At 39.4% G+C, this 16,534-nt stretch overlaps 1 protein-coding gene across 12 annotated transcripts in view; it reads left to right on the plus strand.

Annotated features, from left to right (window-relative positions):
* The first annotated feature begins 351 nt into the window (after positions 1 to 351).
* ppip5k1b (diphosphoinositol pentakisphosphate kinase 1b) overlaps positions 352 to 16,534 on the plus strand; it is a 31,606-nt gene continuing 15,423 nt past the window's right edge. For 11 of the 12 annotated variants that reach the window (XR_013282908.1, XR_013282911.1, XR_013282907.1 and 8 more), the window contains exons 1-14: positions 376 to 560; positions 2,240 to 2,435; positions 3,410 to 3,500; positions 4,340 to 4,425; positions 4,508 to 4,662; positions 5,884 to 5,985; positions 6,072 to 6,233; positions 6,429 to 6,550; positions 7,749 to 7,850; positions 8,111 to 8,197; positions 8,308 to 8,383; positions 9,018 to 9,127; positions 12,168 to 12,253; positions 13,328 to 13,453. Coding sequence is in view for 7 of the 12 variants with exons in the window: in XM_077517580.1 (XP_077373706.1) it covers positions 381 to 560; positions 2,240 to 2,435; positions 3,410 to 3,500; positions 4,340 to 4,425; positions 4,508 to 4,662; positions 5,884 to 5,985; positions 6,072 to 6,233; positions 6,429 to 6,550; positions 7,749 to 7,850; positions 8,111 to 8,197; positions 8,308 to 8,383; positions 9,018 to 9,127; positions 12,168 to 12,253; positions 13,328 to 13,453 (1,681 nt within the window). In the remaining 5 variants the exon portion in view is untranslated. Of the gene's footprint in view, positions 561 to 2,239; positions 2,436 to 3,409; positions 3,501 to 4,339; positions 4,426 to 4,507; positions 4,663 to 5,883; positions 5,986 to 6,071; positions 6,234 to 6,428; positions 6,551 to 7,748; positions 7,851 to 8,110; positions 8,198 to 8,307; positions 8,384 to 9,017; positions 9,128 to 12,167; positions 12,254 to 13,327; positions 13,454 to 16,534 lie in introns of all 12 variants that reach the window. The other variant, XM_077517573.1, reaches the window with a different exon arrangement.

Genomic DNA, 16,534 nt, shown 5'->3' on the forward strand with positions numbered 1-16,534 from the left:
CAGGTATTTTTTTATCCACGTCTAGCTGTAGGAGTTTTGTCGATACGCTTGTTTTCAGCAAATATTTGTACGTAGCAGAAATTCTTTCGCATTGTCACGTTGTCAGTGGCGCGTAACGTTTGCGCACTTGCTCCTTCTTGTTGCATTGTTGGATGTGGCAACGCTGCCACCTCGCACGTTAGGCTTGCTCAACTGTTTGCCATCACCCTTTTTTGCTCTTGTGTCACCACTAGGAAAGAAAATAAAACAATGGAGTGCAGCCGTGCAAAGTGACCCGGTGAGGAACTGCGACAGGCTCGGAAAGCACGGCCGATATCTTCCGCAGTGTCTGGAAATCCCAATTTAAACCCCCGACCGGCCCGGAACATGTCGCGCACGTGATGATGTCGGAATCCTGCGACGGACGGCGGCCGGACGCCGGGGACGCTCCGAGGCGGGGCAGCGCAGGCTTGGCCGCCGTCGACCACGAAGATGACGAGCCCGATTTGCAGCCAATGGAGGTGGACGTCAAGATCGACATGTTCCGAGAAGAGGACATGGAGGACGAAGACGACGAGTCGGTAAGTCAAAATCGAAGGTCTGTTAAGGGGACCCGAGACTAAATTGTGCACGTGTGGCTGTAATGTGATACTGGTGCTGCGGGCAAAATTATGGGATCATTTTCCATGCCTAGTCACCATTAGTTGTAGCCGTCAACCATTTTGTTGCCTCTAAGTTGTCTATGTCAAAGCCAGATATATAAAAATTGGCCAAATCTCATCAATGCACCAAAAATGAGATGTGCACTAATCATTTATCAAATTAATCAACAACTATCCATTTGAAGATCTTGTTTCACTTAAAATTTCAGCCTATCAACAGTAAATGCTGTCAGATTTCTGATCTTTGTGTGTTTTTTTAAATAAGGCATTTGCCGACATCTGATTTTACTTTGGAAAACAACGATCTAGAGCTGTCAAAATTCATCGATTATCAAATGAATCGACAAATATTTTAATAATCAAGTAATCGCTTGGAGCCATTTTTAAAATTTAAATTTAAAATTAAATTAATTTTATTTATTATTAAATAATTATTAATATATATTTTATTTATTTAATTAATTAATACATTAATTAATTAAAATTAAAAATTTTAAGTGCTCCAAATCCTCTGATTTCAGCATATCAACAGTAAATTGTTTTCTGATTTCAGTAGTCCTTAATGAAAGAAGACTGATTATCTTCTGTGTTTAATCAAAATAAGACATTTGCAAACTTCTATTTTTACTTTGGAAAACAATGACCGAACTGGTAACATAGTAAAACATCAACCCCCCCCCCCCCCCCCCCCCCCTTTTTTTTTTAAAATCATTATACAAATACAAAGTACGAAATAAACACCATGGGTTAATCAAAAGTAATCAGGGGAAAAAATGTTCTTGTAATACTCTTTAAAATTAAAATGAATCCGATTAATCAATTGAATCATCGATAGATTGAACAATTCTAAAAATATTCGATAGTGGCGCAACGACAGTGATTTATTTATTTATTTATGTCTTTATTTATTTATTTATTTATTTATTTATTGATGAACTGTGGAAATGTTGCAGACCAAACCAATAACTGAATCAATTTGTTTGTGCATTTTCTGCATTGTCACTTGTAAATAATGTTCTGCATTTTAATAATAAAATGGGGGGGGGGGGGGGGGGTTGTACTCATGAATTAATCGAAAAATAGACTATTTACACAAGCTTCTATGGCCACAAGCTGACGCCCAATCACTCGACCCAACACGCATACTGGCTAAAAGTTAGCAAGTTAATTAACAGCCTAGTTATGAATCTGAGCTAATTTGCTGCCTCCCACGTCACTCACCGACCAGGCCCTGCCTTTAAAAGCTAGCTACACACCCTGTAATGCCGATTACTGAATGGCCACCAGAAATGGAAAAAAATATCATTGTACCTCATGTGTGCATTGTTTATTTTGCTGTAATATGTGTTGATATTATTGTTGTCATTTTTAATAAAATAGCTTGATTAATTGATGGGGTTATTGTTGAAATGATTGATTTAAAAAGAGAATACATAGCCGCAGCTGGAATTATTACTGTTGATGCAAGATGGCCAAGTTGGCGAGGAGTCTAAATTGAAATTTACGACCAATAATCCGTCGTCATGTCAGCTTGCTGCTCCTCGCTCCGTTCCGCGCGAGTCGTCATTCACGAGTGGTCACGTTTCCTTCCCGGCCAGCCGCCCGAGCGACAGATTGTGGTCGGCATCTGCTGCATGATGAAGAAGTCCAAGTCCAAGCCCATGACGCACATCCTGGAGCGCCTCTGCAAGTTCGACTACATCGAGGTGGTCATCTTTCCCGAGGACGTCATCCTGGAGGAGCCCGTGGACAAATGGCCGCTGTGCGACTGCCTCATCTCCTTTCACTCCAAAGGTAGCATTTTGCAGGAATCAGGTACAGTTTTCAAGGGGATAGATACAAAGTATTTTCTACGTTTTTTAAGGTTACAACTAGGGGTGTGAATTGCCTAGTACCTGACGATTCGATTCGTATCACGATTCACAGGTCACGATTCGATTCGATACCGATTAATCCCGATACGGATTTATAAGTCGATTGTTGCGATTTTTTTTCATTCAAATTTAGAAAATACTAATCGGTAAGCTTGTAGAGTGTAAGATTTATATGAAAATGTATTTATTTATTTATCTGAAATTTCAGTCTTATAGAGGTTGTAATCTGTTTCATGTTTGAACAGCATTAAAATAAAATATTAAGGCTTAATGTTCCGTTCATATAACATTCTTCCATGCTCAAGGTGTGAATCCTAACCCGAAGTCAGACGTTTTGTTAAATATTTTTCCATTAAAAATGGAAGTTTAAAAATCGATTCACACACAAAAAAAAAAAAAAAAAAAAAAAGGCAATGATGATAAGACGTTGAATCGGTAAGACTACCGAATGAACAATTCTGAGCTCTTAAAAAAAAAAAAAAAAAAAAAAAAATCGATTTTTTTTTTTTTATTGAATCGATTCGAGAATCACGCGATGTAGTATCGCGATTAACACCCCTATTTACAACGGTAGTTAACGACAGCACGGATAACCATAAAGTAATGGATCGTTTAAACATTCAGACGATTGTATTAATTTGCACTTGCCACATAAATCATCATTCCGCGCGTTTTGAGTCATAATTCATCCTACGAGGGTGATGAGAAGTTTTCTATTCCTTGAATAAAAATGTATTTTTAATACACTTAGTCATTACACACGTACCAGTAACATGCTTTTAACTCTATCTTAATTTAAAATACTCGGACAACAAAATATTAAAGATGTCACTAGATAAAATGTTGATCATTTTCAATTTGTTGTTTATTTTTTTGTTTGTAACATTTGTGCAGGTTTCCCACTGGACAAAGCTGTGGAATATGCGAAACTCAGGAATCCGCTGCTCATCAATGACCTCAACATGCAGTATTTCATTCAGGACAGGTACACACGCATGCACACGCACACAAATGCAATTTGTGTGCTCGTCACGATGTCAGTTTCCTTTTTAGCGAGCATAGTTTTGTATTATAGGCCGTTTTTTTTCAATGTTTAAAGGTTATCAAGTGAACTGTCAGGTTTACCTGTTTAACATTTATTAAACACAACAAAAAGGAGAGAAGAAGCTCGAGAGGAGAGCAACAGACTGATACAATTCACTACCTCACCCTCTCTCTCTCTTTTTATTTGTTTTGCACGCCCCTAGTTCCACAGGTGTTCCAACCCTATTAATGCAAATTCAAAATATAGTTGGAACACAGTGTACTTGTTTGTTTATGTTTGTGTGCATGTGAGTGGAAGATTGCTGAGTACATGTGTGGTCAATTTTGAAGTCAGTTCTTAATAGAAAACAGGCGACCTCGGCAGACTGGCTCTAACCATTCTGCTGCGTTAGATGTTCTGGTTCTTGTGCTTCTTCTGATAAGATAACATATAGCTAGGCTACATGAAATGTGAGCGTGGAGCAGAGCAAAGCATCCTTCATTGCAGCACATGTATGATAACTTATATTTACAATTATTCCTACATCATAAGCCACCATCCAACTGCAGTGGTTCCGGTACCTTATTAAGGGCGGAGCTACACATATTGCGGTGGATTGGTGGGCAGGGAGTGGTGAGCTTCTCTCGACTCTGCTTCAAAACCTGCCTGGCATCCACGTTTCATCAGTCGAAAGCCTTGGGAGACCCCATCAGAGTTTGAGCAGCCACCCCGAGAAAACTTACAGTAGCTTGACTCGACTACGACGAAAAAAAACAAGTAAGACCTTGTTGGTGCCGCAGGAGGGAAGTGTACCGCATCCTTCAAGAAGAGGGCATCGACCTACCTCGATACGGCGTGCTCAACCGAGACCCGGACAATCCTGAGGGTAAACTTTTTTTGGGGAAAAATTCCACTCGTCTGTCAGAAGTTGTTAAAATGAAGGCTCGCACACCCAAACTGGTTTTCAGAGTGCAGCCTGGTGGAGGGCGAGGACCACGTGGAGGTGAACGGGGAGGCGTTCCCCAAACCTTTTGTGGAGAAGCCCGTGTGCGCCGAGGACCACAACGTCTACATCTACTACCCGACGTCGGCGGGCGGCGGCAGCCAAAGACTTTTTAGGAAGGTAAAGCAAAATCGGGCATGAGGCAGGTTCAGGTTGGCAAAAAAAAGATTTGGAAGAAGTACAGACGCTGCCGTAAATATTCACAATGAATCGGTGTGGTTTGTTGTTGCACTTGATTGGCTGGTGATCAGTCCAGCGTAGTCTTGCTAAGACTTTAGAAGCCTTCAATATCACAACAGCATTGACCAGTTGAATATTGAATTTTATAAAGGAAACATTCTGTCATCATATCAGAACCAGGGTTACAATAATTTTGAATTTTTTATTATAGTTTTTATTTTGTTTTGGATTTTTTTTTTATATTGATTTGGTTTTAATTCATTTATAGAGCAATTTTTTTTTTTTTTTTAGAAAAATGCATTGTTCAAGTTGAAACTTTCTTAGTTTTAGTATAGTTTTAGTATTAATTCTATTTTTTGAAAACAGTACATTTAACTAATTCAAACCCCAAAACATATAAATACGTTTTTTAATACTTTGTCCTTCACTCCCCAAAACGTATTTATACATTTTTATTTATTTTTTTATTATTATTTTTTTTATGCTAGAGCATACAGAAGGCTTTGATGCAGCTTCTGACCTGAAGAGGTCGCTTAAAGCAATGGTAGTTATTAGAAAAAACAGCCAGCAGGTGGCAGCAGAATATAAGCGATTAGCCAGGGCCATGTTGCAACAAGAGCTTTTTGCCAGTGTTTTCAAAAGGAATGTGAATAACTATGAAACTTGGCTCATGGGCTATATAGAATATAGCCCATGCTATATGCTAATTGCTGCAAAAGTTAAACAGATACAAATAATTTTTTTTTTCCTGATGAAAGATGGGACTCTAATCTTTCTTTTGGTAGGTTCCATGTTTTTGTAGCAATGGAACAGAATATTCTGTGGGCCTTCATTGGCTGGGAATGAATATTAAAGTAACTCCAAAAAGATTAAAAAAAAAAAGATAGAAATGAAATAATTATATAATTATAGTTTGTTTTAGTTAGTTTTAAAAATGCTAAAAGTACTTTCAGTTGATTCCGTTTTTTGTTGTTGTTGTTTTAATCCTGTCAGTTGAAAAGTTGTATGTAGGCTGAAAACGGAAAGTTGATTTGATTTTTTTATTTTGATTTTTTTATTTTGAGTGTAGGTCTAGAACATGATTAACACAAATCAGGATGACAGGAAGTAATTTAATTTAAAATTGTTTTTTTTGTGTCTCCGCATCCCCGCCGCTCGAAGATCGGCAGTCGCAGCAGCGTATACTCACCCGAGAGCAACATTCGCAAGACGGGCTCGTACATCTACGAGGAGTTCATGCCCACGGACGGGACAGACGTGAAGGTACCGTGGCCGATCATGTGCAATGTGTGGTTTTTTTTTTTGGTTTTCTTTGCAATTTCGCATCTCAAGTGAATTATGCTTGTCAGGTGTACACGGTGGGTCCGGACTACGCCCACGCAGAGGCCCGCAAGTCTCCTGCGCTGGACGGGAAGGTGGAGCGCGACAGCGAAGGGAAGGAGATCCGATACCCCGTCATGCTGACCGCCATGGAGAAGCTGGTCGCCCGGAAAGTCTGCCTGGCCTTCAAGGTAAGCAGCTGGATTCGTGTCGGGTTCCATTGTCATGATTTGGATCAAAGGATCTGATCCATGACGATTGGATGACTATTTATCGCCATCTCGGCACCTAAAACCGGCTACAAAACCAAACAAAATGAAATTGCTTGATTTCTGCCATTTTGTCAGGTTCTGTAACCTTGTTTTGTCGTGTGCTTGTGATGCCAGCAAACCGTGTGCGGCTTTGACCTGCTCCGAGCCAACGGCCACTCGTTCGTCTGCGACGTCAACGGCTTCAGCTTTGTCAAAAACTCCATGAAGTATTACGACGACTGTGCCAAGGTGCTCGGGTAAGTCTCTCCCTTCAGTGCTGTCAATGCCACACGTCGTTTTACAGTCAAATCTCCAGCTGGTTAACCAGCACAAATGCAATGTAAGATGCAATAAATAATCCACCAACATTCTCTCTCTTGATTTTCATTGATGTATGTCACAACATGGTGTGGAATTAACTTTATTGAACCTACTGTATTTTCTCAAAATTTCTTGAAATGTCCCTTATTGTAATGACATCAGTTGATAGCAGTGATAAATTCGTCGATGAAAGATTTCCGTCAAAACAATTAACTCATTTACTCCCAATAACGTATAAATATGTTTTTTAATGTTCTAAGTGTCCCAAAGACGTATTTATACGTTTTTTTTGTTATTTTTATGCTAGAGCATACAGAAGGCTTTGACGCAGCCTCTCAACTGCAAAGAACGGTTGCAGAAATGGTAGTTATTACACAAACGGCCAGCAGGTGGCAGCAGAGCAAAGGAGATCAACCAGGGCCATCTAGAAAAAAAGTTCAAAATCAGACGACTAAATTGTGACTAAAACTTTTAATTAATTTTAGTCAGAAGACTAAAACTAAATTAAAATTTCTTGTCAAAATTGACACTGGTCTATAGACACTTTTGATCACAAATGGACGTTGAAGAAGTTAACTGCTGAGCTCATTTGAAGTCTGTTGCTAACCAAAACAGCAGCACCAGGCGAAACATGTCAATGAGGGATTCACATCAATTTTAGTTTTATCAATTAAGTTGTTACTTTTTATTTTATTTTGAGCTCTGGTTTGAGTTTCCTGATTTTGAGATCAGAAATTTTCTAATTAATTTTATATTTTGTCTCACTCCCAACTTTTCTGCCTGGGCCTCCCGCACCTGATATCAAAGGTGCTGACCACCATTTTCTTTTTTTTTTTTTTTAGCCTTGCGGCAAGTGTGTCATAATTCATTGACGGACCCCCTGACAGCTTTGTGGCTTAATTGCCTTCTGATTTATTACGCCGCTCCCCCCCGAGCGCACTTGCAAACGTGCCGACAACATCCACGATCATGCAAACGGAAAACCGCCACGTGTTAATGGAAATCTCTTAGATGCTTCACAGCAAATGAAACAAGTTGTGTAGCAAATTCAATTAAAGCTCAATTGGCTCACAAACGCCATTCAGTAAGTTTACTTTTTTTTTTTTTCTTCTTCTTCTCCCTTTGCCTCGGCAGGAACATGGTGATGAGAGAGTTGGCCCCCCAGTTCCACATTCCCTGGTCCATCCCGATGGAGGCCGAAGACATCCCCATTGTGCCGACAACCTCGGGAACCATGTAAGGACAGTACATCCTGCGTAGTAACAATTTTACCTGAAATGTTGGCGCTTTCTCCAACTTTACTGAAATAGATTTAGTAGTTCAGATTTGAAAAGAAGTTAAAGGTGTGACATGAATACTTTTTTTTTTTTTTTTACAAGTAACATTTCTGTGGTTCTGACATATTAAAAACAGGCCAGACGATAATGGTGATGTGTTGTCTGTTTGTGCCGCTTCTCTCTTATTGCCTCATTTAACCTCATTTCCTCGTGACGCAGGATGGAGCTGCGCTGTGTTATCGCCATTATTCGCCATGGAGACCGCACACCAAAGCAGAAGATGAAGATGGAGGTTCGACATCCTCTGTACGTACTGAACAACACTGACACGCTTTTTTTTTGTTTTGTTTTTTTAAACCACATACATCGTATGCTTAATATTTATTATGTACAAATTTTTGTATGTCTCATCACAGATTCTTTGAATTGTTTGACAAGTGCGGTGGTTACAAGTCAGGAAAGCTAAAGCTGAAAAAACCAAAACAGCTTCAGGTGAGCTGGAACTTTGAAAACCTACTCAGTAGGTAGGTCCTTTTTTTTTTTAGGTTTTTGAGTTTTTACAGGTCGTCATTTGGCCGATTTGGTTTCTCTTTTTGGTCTTCAGTCTCTTCTTTCATCAGGAAAAAAAACACTTTTCTATCCGTTTCCGTTTTGCAGCAATTAGCATTAGAATATAGCTAAGTCATCAAAATTCACAAATCTATTTAGAATTGTGAGTAATTGAGCTTTCCCCCCCCCCCCAACATGGCCCTGGTTGATCGCCTCTGCTCTGCTACCACCTGCTGGCCGTTTGTGTTATAACTACCATTTGTTTCAACCCTTCTTTGCAGTTAAGAGGCTGCATCAAAGCCTTCTGTATGCTCTAGTATAAAAAAAAAAAAAAAAAAAAAAAAACGTCTTTGGGACACTTAAAATATTTAAAATAGAACGTATTTATACGTTTTTGGGAGCAAATGAGCTCATGGCAATTCCACTCATTTCAGTGGTGAAAATGATTTGAGATACAAGTGTTTTGATTTAGGAGCATACAAGAACAAATTGAACTCATAAATCAAGGCACCCTGTGTATGAACTCCCGCAGGCAATGTTTTTGAAGGAACATTTTCAAACCGTTTGCTTTTTCCAGGAGGTGCTGGACATCGCTCGCCTGCTGCTGCTTGAACTTGGCCAACATAACGACTGTGAGATTGAGGAGAAGAAGTCCAAACTGGAGCAACTCAAGACCGTCCTGGAGATGTGAGAACGCACAAACATACACACACACACCAGGGTTATAGTAGTTTCGGATTTTTCATTATCGGTAATTCATTTGGTTTTAATTCATTTTTAGGGGAGCTTTGTTAGTTTTTATTTACAGCAAGACTGAAATCAATATATTTAATATGAACCCCGAACGCTCATGTATGATATTGACAATAGGGACGTAACGATAACAGCAATATTGTGATATTAAAACTGCCACAATATCGTCGTCGTCATGTTCACGATATTTAGAAGCTACACAGATGTAAAAAAAAAAAAAAAAAAAAAAAAGTCAGGTTGATTTCCATTTGTGCAGTTCCAGCACCCTCTGGTGGCTAGTTTTTTAGTGCAGTTTAATTTTCATTCGGCATGTTTTGGCCCTTCTATGTTTAAAATCGACACTAATTGTCAGATGAAGGGGATTGTTAATATCTTGTGAAGCGAGTCAATATGTGGAGGAACTCAATGTGTGCGTGCATTAGCGAATAACTGACTCAATATTACGTGTTATTAGAGATTGGAGGTAGTTTATATGTATTGCTGTTATGTACAAAAGCACAATACTGTGTTTTTTTTATTTTTTTTTATTTTTTTAGTATGAGCTTTTTTTTTTTTTTTTTTTTTTTTTTTTTACAATATTGTGTTTTTTAAATATCGCCAACCTCCCCACAATATCCTGATAATTATCATATTGTGAGCTTCATATCGTGATATCGAATCGTGATATTTGTATATTGTTACATCCCTAATTGACAAAGATGAAAACGAAGGACAATTTTCCTATAATTTATCGTTAGTCTTAGTTTATAAAACACCGTTTCACTTAGTCTTTTCTTTTTTTACAGAATTTTTGTTATTTTAACAATTTTTTTCCCAATTTTTGTTTAATTATTTTGTAAGTTTTCATTCAAAACAGCTTTGACCGAGATAAATACGCAAGTCTCCGCCTCCCTTCTCTCTCACGTCATCATCCATTCATCTCCAAATCGTCGTCGCGCTCGAGTCTGTCCGTCATTCTCCAGCTTTCATCCTCACTTGACTCATTTTGTGTCTCATGTTCATCTTCTCTTCCCTCCTCTTGCCCATCCCTCCTTCTTTCTCCTTTCCAAAAGGGAATCCAGCTTGCTTGACACTCAGTACGCACTCTCTCTCTCTCTCTCCCCCTTTTCATTGTCCCCCACCCCAAACGGATGCAAATTTAATAATTCCCTCCTCTCGTCCACCGGATGTGCAAAACATTAGGAACGGCGTTGCCTTGATGCTGGGCCGCCTCCTCCTTGAACGCCATAAGCATCCTCATGACTGTTCCTAATATTTTGCACACCAATTTGTGCATCACCTCCCCAATTAATTCCATCTCAAGTTTTCGCCTTTTAACAGGACACACATTGAGACACCCGCAGTCAAAGGCGGATGTGTGCAAATCAACAACGTGTGCGGTGTTGCTGCGTGTGCATGCGGATCCTCATCACGCGTCACGCGGACTCCAAATCGGCCCATGTCCATCTTTTCATCTCCTTCTCGTCTACGACACCGTTATCTGCATCTGCGTTATCGACATGGCGGAGGGCAAAGGTCGAACACTGACTGCAGAATGGAAACAGATTTATTTATTTTTTTATGCCACCCAATGACTTAGTGTAAAGGTCGTACGAGTTAACTCATTTGCTCCCAATAACGTGTAAATAAGTTTGTTTTTATGTTTTAAGTGTCCCAAAGACGTATTTATACGTTTTTTTAATTTATTTTATTTTTTTTTAAATTTTTTATGCTAGAGCATACAGACGGCTTTGATTCAGCCTCTCAACTGCAAAGAACAGTTGCAGAAATGGTAGTTATTACACAAACGGCCAGCAGGTGGCAGCAGAGCAAAGGAGATCAACCAGAGCCATGTAGGAAAAAAAGCTAAATTACTTACAATTTTGAATAGATTTTTGAAAACTGATGAAACTTAACTCTCTTCTAATGCTAATTGCTGCAAAACGGAAACAGATAGAAACATACTTTTTATTTCCTGATGAAAGAAGAGACTTTAATCTTTCTTTTGATAGGTTCCATGCTTTTATAGCAATAGAACACAAGATTCTGTGGGCCTTGCAAAATCTGTCAAAATTCAGTAAAACAGCCGGGAGCGAACGGGATTGCGAAATGTGAAAATGGCTGGGAGTGAAAGAGTTAAACATGTGCGCCACCTTAGCCCAATTACAATGCAAAGCAAGACCTCAATACAGTTTTACGTTATGTCTGACTCAAAATTAGGAATGCAACAATACAACTTTTTACCAAACCGATTAGCAGTACAAGGTTTAGGTTTGACAACTTGCTAGATTTTATTTTCAATTTTTTTTTTTTTTTTAATGCATATTGAATGTGAATGTTCAGTTGATTTATTTTTTTAGGGGGATTTTTTTAGCCTTTATAGAATTTTTTTTTTTTCCTTTTTATCTTATCTGTTTTCATATCTTCACATAGCAGGCATGGCTCCTATTTACATCAGCCCAGAAAGTTTAAGTCAGGCTGGCAAATGACATCGGCGTCATAGTATGGGATCGTCTATTTTTGAATAAGAGTACAGATGTACTGTTTCCGCATATCTACCCAAGGACAAAACAAATATTTGGAAATGACCGTGCGCTTTGTTTTGACACAAGGCGTCACAAATGACATTGTAGCACTCACAACAGCCTCACATGTACCGCACTGGCCGGCTGCCAGAGGTTTTTGTTTTAAGCCCCCCGCGTCCGTCATCATGTGACCAGCAAGGCAGCTGCCTGCTCTTTCATCAAAGAGAACTCAGGACTCATTAGTCCGCAGCCGACTTTGATTGTTTAACACAACACAACAGCACTATTGAACGTCACTGGAATGCTTTTTTGTGTGTTTGTTTGCTCCAATCAGTTTAGCTTTGCGAGCTAATTTTATTTTTGTGTGTGTGTGAGATTACTTGCGTGTCTGCCATATGCGCGTATTACACCGTTTTGCCTGCTCTCCCTCTCTCTGTGTGTGTGTTTGTGCGTGTGTTTATTCCCACCAGGTACGGTCACTTCTCAGGTATCAACAGGAAAGTCCAGTTGACGTACTTGCGTAACGGACAACCGAAAGCCTCCAGCGAAGAGGAAGGTAAACGCGCTAATAATAGCAATAATAATTTGGGGTGTCAATGTTAATCGCTTTAATTTTGGGTTAATTTGAAGTTCCTTTAATACCACTTTCAGTCAGTCGCAACACAGCAGACGCGTCCACGTCAAAATTTAGCAGTAATAAAATTAATAATAATGCATGCATTTGTGGAGACTGGAGTCAAGTTGTGTTTTGCAATTTTAAAAATGTTCATTCATGTTAAAGATGAGATAGTTCTTAATATGAAGGTAAGGTATATAAAGGTTCTTTTAAAAAAAAAAAAAAAAAGAAAAAAAGATAAATAGAAATGGCCACATCTTTTACTCATTGATACAGTAATTTCATAATCACTCATAAATTGACTTAAAATTAAAAAGATGTAAAAAAAAAAAAACGAGTGTGATATTTATTTGTTATGAGGTCATTTTTCTGCCACTAGATGGCACGATTGCATTTGTAAGACGGTGACAGATCAGTGCATTGTTCTTTCATATTATGAGCTATATCTCATCTTGTGAAATTTTGCACATTTTAAAAATTGTAAAATACCCCAGTCTCCACAAATATATGCATTATTATTACAGTTATTACTGCTATTAAAGTCATGCGATTAATTATGATTAAAAAAAAATGTAATCACCTGACACCGCTGATAATAATACTGTGCAGCTTCTCATACAGAATCTAAATCTTCTCATGTCAGATTAATTAGTTTGTAGAAAGCGAAGGCACGGCGTGTTTATTGATATTGTCAGTCATGCGCCGTTCACATCAGTTTACAAGTCGAGTGAAATGTAAACGCAAACACGACATAAAAGGCAACCTTACAAGGTTCCTGTTGCTTCTCAAAAAGGGACTCCAGATAGACACTTACTACATCAACAGTGGCTCTTTTTATGAGGCTTTGCCGACTATTTTTGTCTTGCGCACCGACAGCTCAGCTTACTGTTATTTTGCAAATACACGAGGGCGAACACATCACACACTGTATGCCGGCAAATATTTGCACAAGCATAAATACGAATGTGCCAGAAATGGAATCTCCCAAATCCTTGAATGGCGTTTGTTGTTCAGACTCCAAGAGGGAGGGTCCGTCCCTGCTGCTGGTCCTCAAGTGGGGCGGCGAGCTGACGCCCGCTGGCCGGGTTCAGGCCGAGGAGCTGGGCCGGGCCTTTCGCTGCATGTACCCTGGAGGCCAAGGTACGTGCCAAACACGCACACTTTAAGCCCCTTCCACACCGACGGCAAAAAAAAGAAAGTGTTTTCCCAGCTTTCCCGACATGGACTGGACCAGGAGGGTGGGGGCGGGGGGGGATAAAGTTGACCTGGCAATTTTTTTTACGAATTCTCCACCCATTTTACTGGATCTCTTTGTGAACGAGGCTTTAAAATTTACTTCATGTCACGTTACATTCTCGTGAACGTTACAGAAATTACGTTTTGGCACACTTCAGCTAGGCAACCAACCCACTGAAAGCATTTGTCACTGTCTAACAAACCTAGTCTTTGGATATAAAAAGTCTACACACCCCTTTTCTAATATCAGGTTTTTGTGATATAAAAACATGAGAAAAAGATGAATCATTTTTATTTTTTTAACTCATTCACTCCCAGCCATTTTTACAGAAGCAATCCCGTTCGCTCCCGGCTGTTTTACTGAATTTTGGCTGATTTTGCAAGGCCCACAGAATATTGTTTTCAATTGCTATAAAACCATGGAACCTATCAAAAGAAAGATTAAAGTCTCTTCTTTCATCAGGAAAAAAAAAGTATGTTTCTGTTTTGCAGCAATTAGCATAAGAAGAGAGCAAATTTTCATCAGTTTTCACAAATCTATTCATATATAAGGCGCTACAGTAGAGGCTGGGGTTACGTTATGCATCCATTAGATGGTGCTGCGCTAAAAGGAATGTCAACAAAAGTCAGATAGGTCAGTCAAACTTTATTAAAATATTCCAAACTAGCTTTCTGACAGCTCCATTCACTCCCAAAATGAATAAACAGCTGTTTTATTATTTTCTCTGAGGTAAAATATTAGTATTAGCTAGCGATCCAAGATGGCGGGATCTCCTTCACCGATAGCGTCTTGACAGCGAGACCTGTTGCGGCTCAATATTGATCGCACTGGATTATTAGGCGCATGGTCAGCTTTTGAAAAAAATTAAGTCTTTTAGGTGCGCCGTATAGTCGTGAAAATACGGTACAAAAAAAAACAAAAACTGTAATTTGAACAGAGGTTTGCATGTACCAGTGTGTATTTTTGTTTTTATTAAAATTCCATTTCAACATTCGATGAAAACTAGTTTGGAAGAAAATCTTGGACCAAGAACAGAATACGAGCAAACCAATTGGCTTATTACAGCGTAGTTGGGAGATAACCAAATACTTGAAATAAGATGAACTAATGGCAACTTTGAGAACTTTCACCGAGGTGTGTCCATCCCATTCTTGTCATTATCCAAGTGATGTTAAAACAATAACTGGGAAAGGGCTTGCTGATTTTCCAAACACTTTCTACTCATCACCATCTGGTATGACAAGTTAACATTCACTTTTCACCTTCCACTACTTGAAAAACAATTCCTCCTTCTAATTTTGACCACGACTGCCTTTTTCTTGGGCGCCCTCTACTGTAAAGCTTTGTGGCATTAATGCGCGCGAACCTGGAAGCACACAACAAGCGCACACGATCTCACTAGCTCTTCTTTTCCCCTTTCTGCCGTCCCAAAGCGTTGCCTATTATTAACTCTGCTCTTCTTTTCTCACCCGTCTTTGCTCCGTGTAAACCACTAGCCGGTAGCCACCGGGCCCTTGGCTGCGAGTCCCCTATTGGTTTTGGTAAGCGACGGCGGGTGACCACCGGCCGCACCGCTCTTCTCCTCTCCTCGCCTCGTCTCGCTCCTCATCTGTCCACTAATCGATTTGCTGTCGTGATTTGAACGCACCTCACTAATCGACAGATTGCTGTGGATTGTTGTGATGCAAAAATTATTTAGTGCTGTTTTTTTTAGGTCACGAAAAAAGGACAAAACAATAATTCTGTACAGTATTGGGTGTTTTTTTTTTTTTTTTTAGACCACAAAAAGAAAGTGATTCAATTGAATCTGTTTAGTCCGTTCAGTGGAGGTTCCAGTGTACTCCATACTGCATACTGTACGTACACGACATCCCCCATTACAAGTCCAATGTATCTCTCCAGTAACCCGTACTTGCACTTGCGCCCACTCAACAGCAACTGCTGCCGTTCTTCACCCGAATGACATTGCACTTCCGCTGAACCTTGGAATGTGCAGTGACTGCACCCACACAGTTTCTGCGGCTATTGAATCTTTTTAGAATTGATTATTATTAGCGATGGGCGAGTACCGATACCAGGTATCGGTATTGGGCCGATACTAGCCTTTTTTCAAGTACTCGAGTACTCGTGACGCAGACGAGTACAAGCGAGCGATGGCAGAGGGGGAAGACGTTAAGTGAGTCCTCCTTGCCTGTAAGTGGCGCTAGCTTGCAGCAGTTTTTCACCAAAACTTCACCGGTTTGGAAATACTTCAAAATTGTGAATCTTAAACTAAAAGAGCATTTTTGTGTTTTATTTTGAGCGTTAAGACTATTGAAGAGTGACTGTGCTGTTTTTTTGTCAAAATTAAAGGAAATATATTTGTTTAAAAATATCTTTTAGTGATTTTTTTTTTTATTTGTCAAAATGTACTACTGGTATCGGCAGTTGGTATCGGCGAGTACTTGAGGGTCTGAGTATCGGTATCGGTCTGAAAAAAAGTGGTATCGAACATCCCTAATTATTATGCCATTGACTGATTGGATAAATAATGATTTTTGCTTGATTATCAAACAAAATCTGCATGTGAGGTTTTGGTGTTTTTAATTGTCCACTTGGGGTCACCATCTTCACGTTCAAGACTATGTATGTTTCTTATCTGTGACTTTTTAATTTTTGGCTTTAAAAAGTGCTGCCTGGGCCGGTGAGTGACGTGGGTGTCAGTTAGAGGGATACTTGACTCATTGAGCCATTCTCAGCAGCGAAAGGTTAATATTTTGTCCAGAATGAATTTGACAACCTAATTATTGTTCTAATCCTAACCCTACAATTAATACCTTTAAAATATTAATTTTTCCACCTGCTGTCGACTAAAGATGACATCACGTGTCCTGAGGAAGAAGTTAGCGACCAATCATGGCTCAGCTTACTGACCAAACCCAGAAGACAAGTGAGCCATGTTTGGTTGTTGCCTACTTCCGCGGCACACGTGACGTCATCTTCAG

This window comes from Festucalex cinctus, chromosome 3 (genome assembly GCF_051991245.1).
Source record: "Festucalex cinctus isolate MCC-2025b chromosome 3, RoL_Fcin_1.0, whole genome shotgun sequence".
Lineage (NCBI taxonomy): Eukaryota > Metazoa > Chordata > Actinopteri > Syngnathiformes > Syngnathidae > Festucalex > Festucalex cinctus.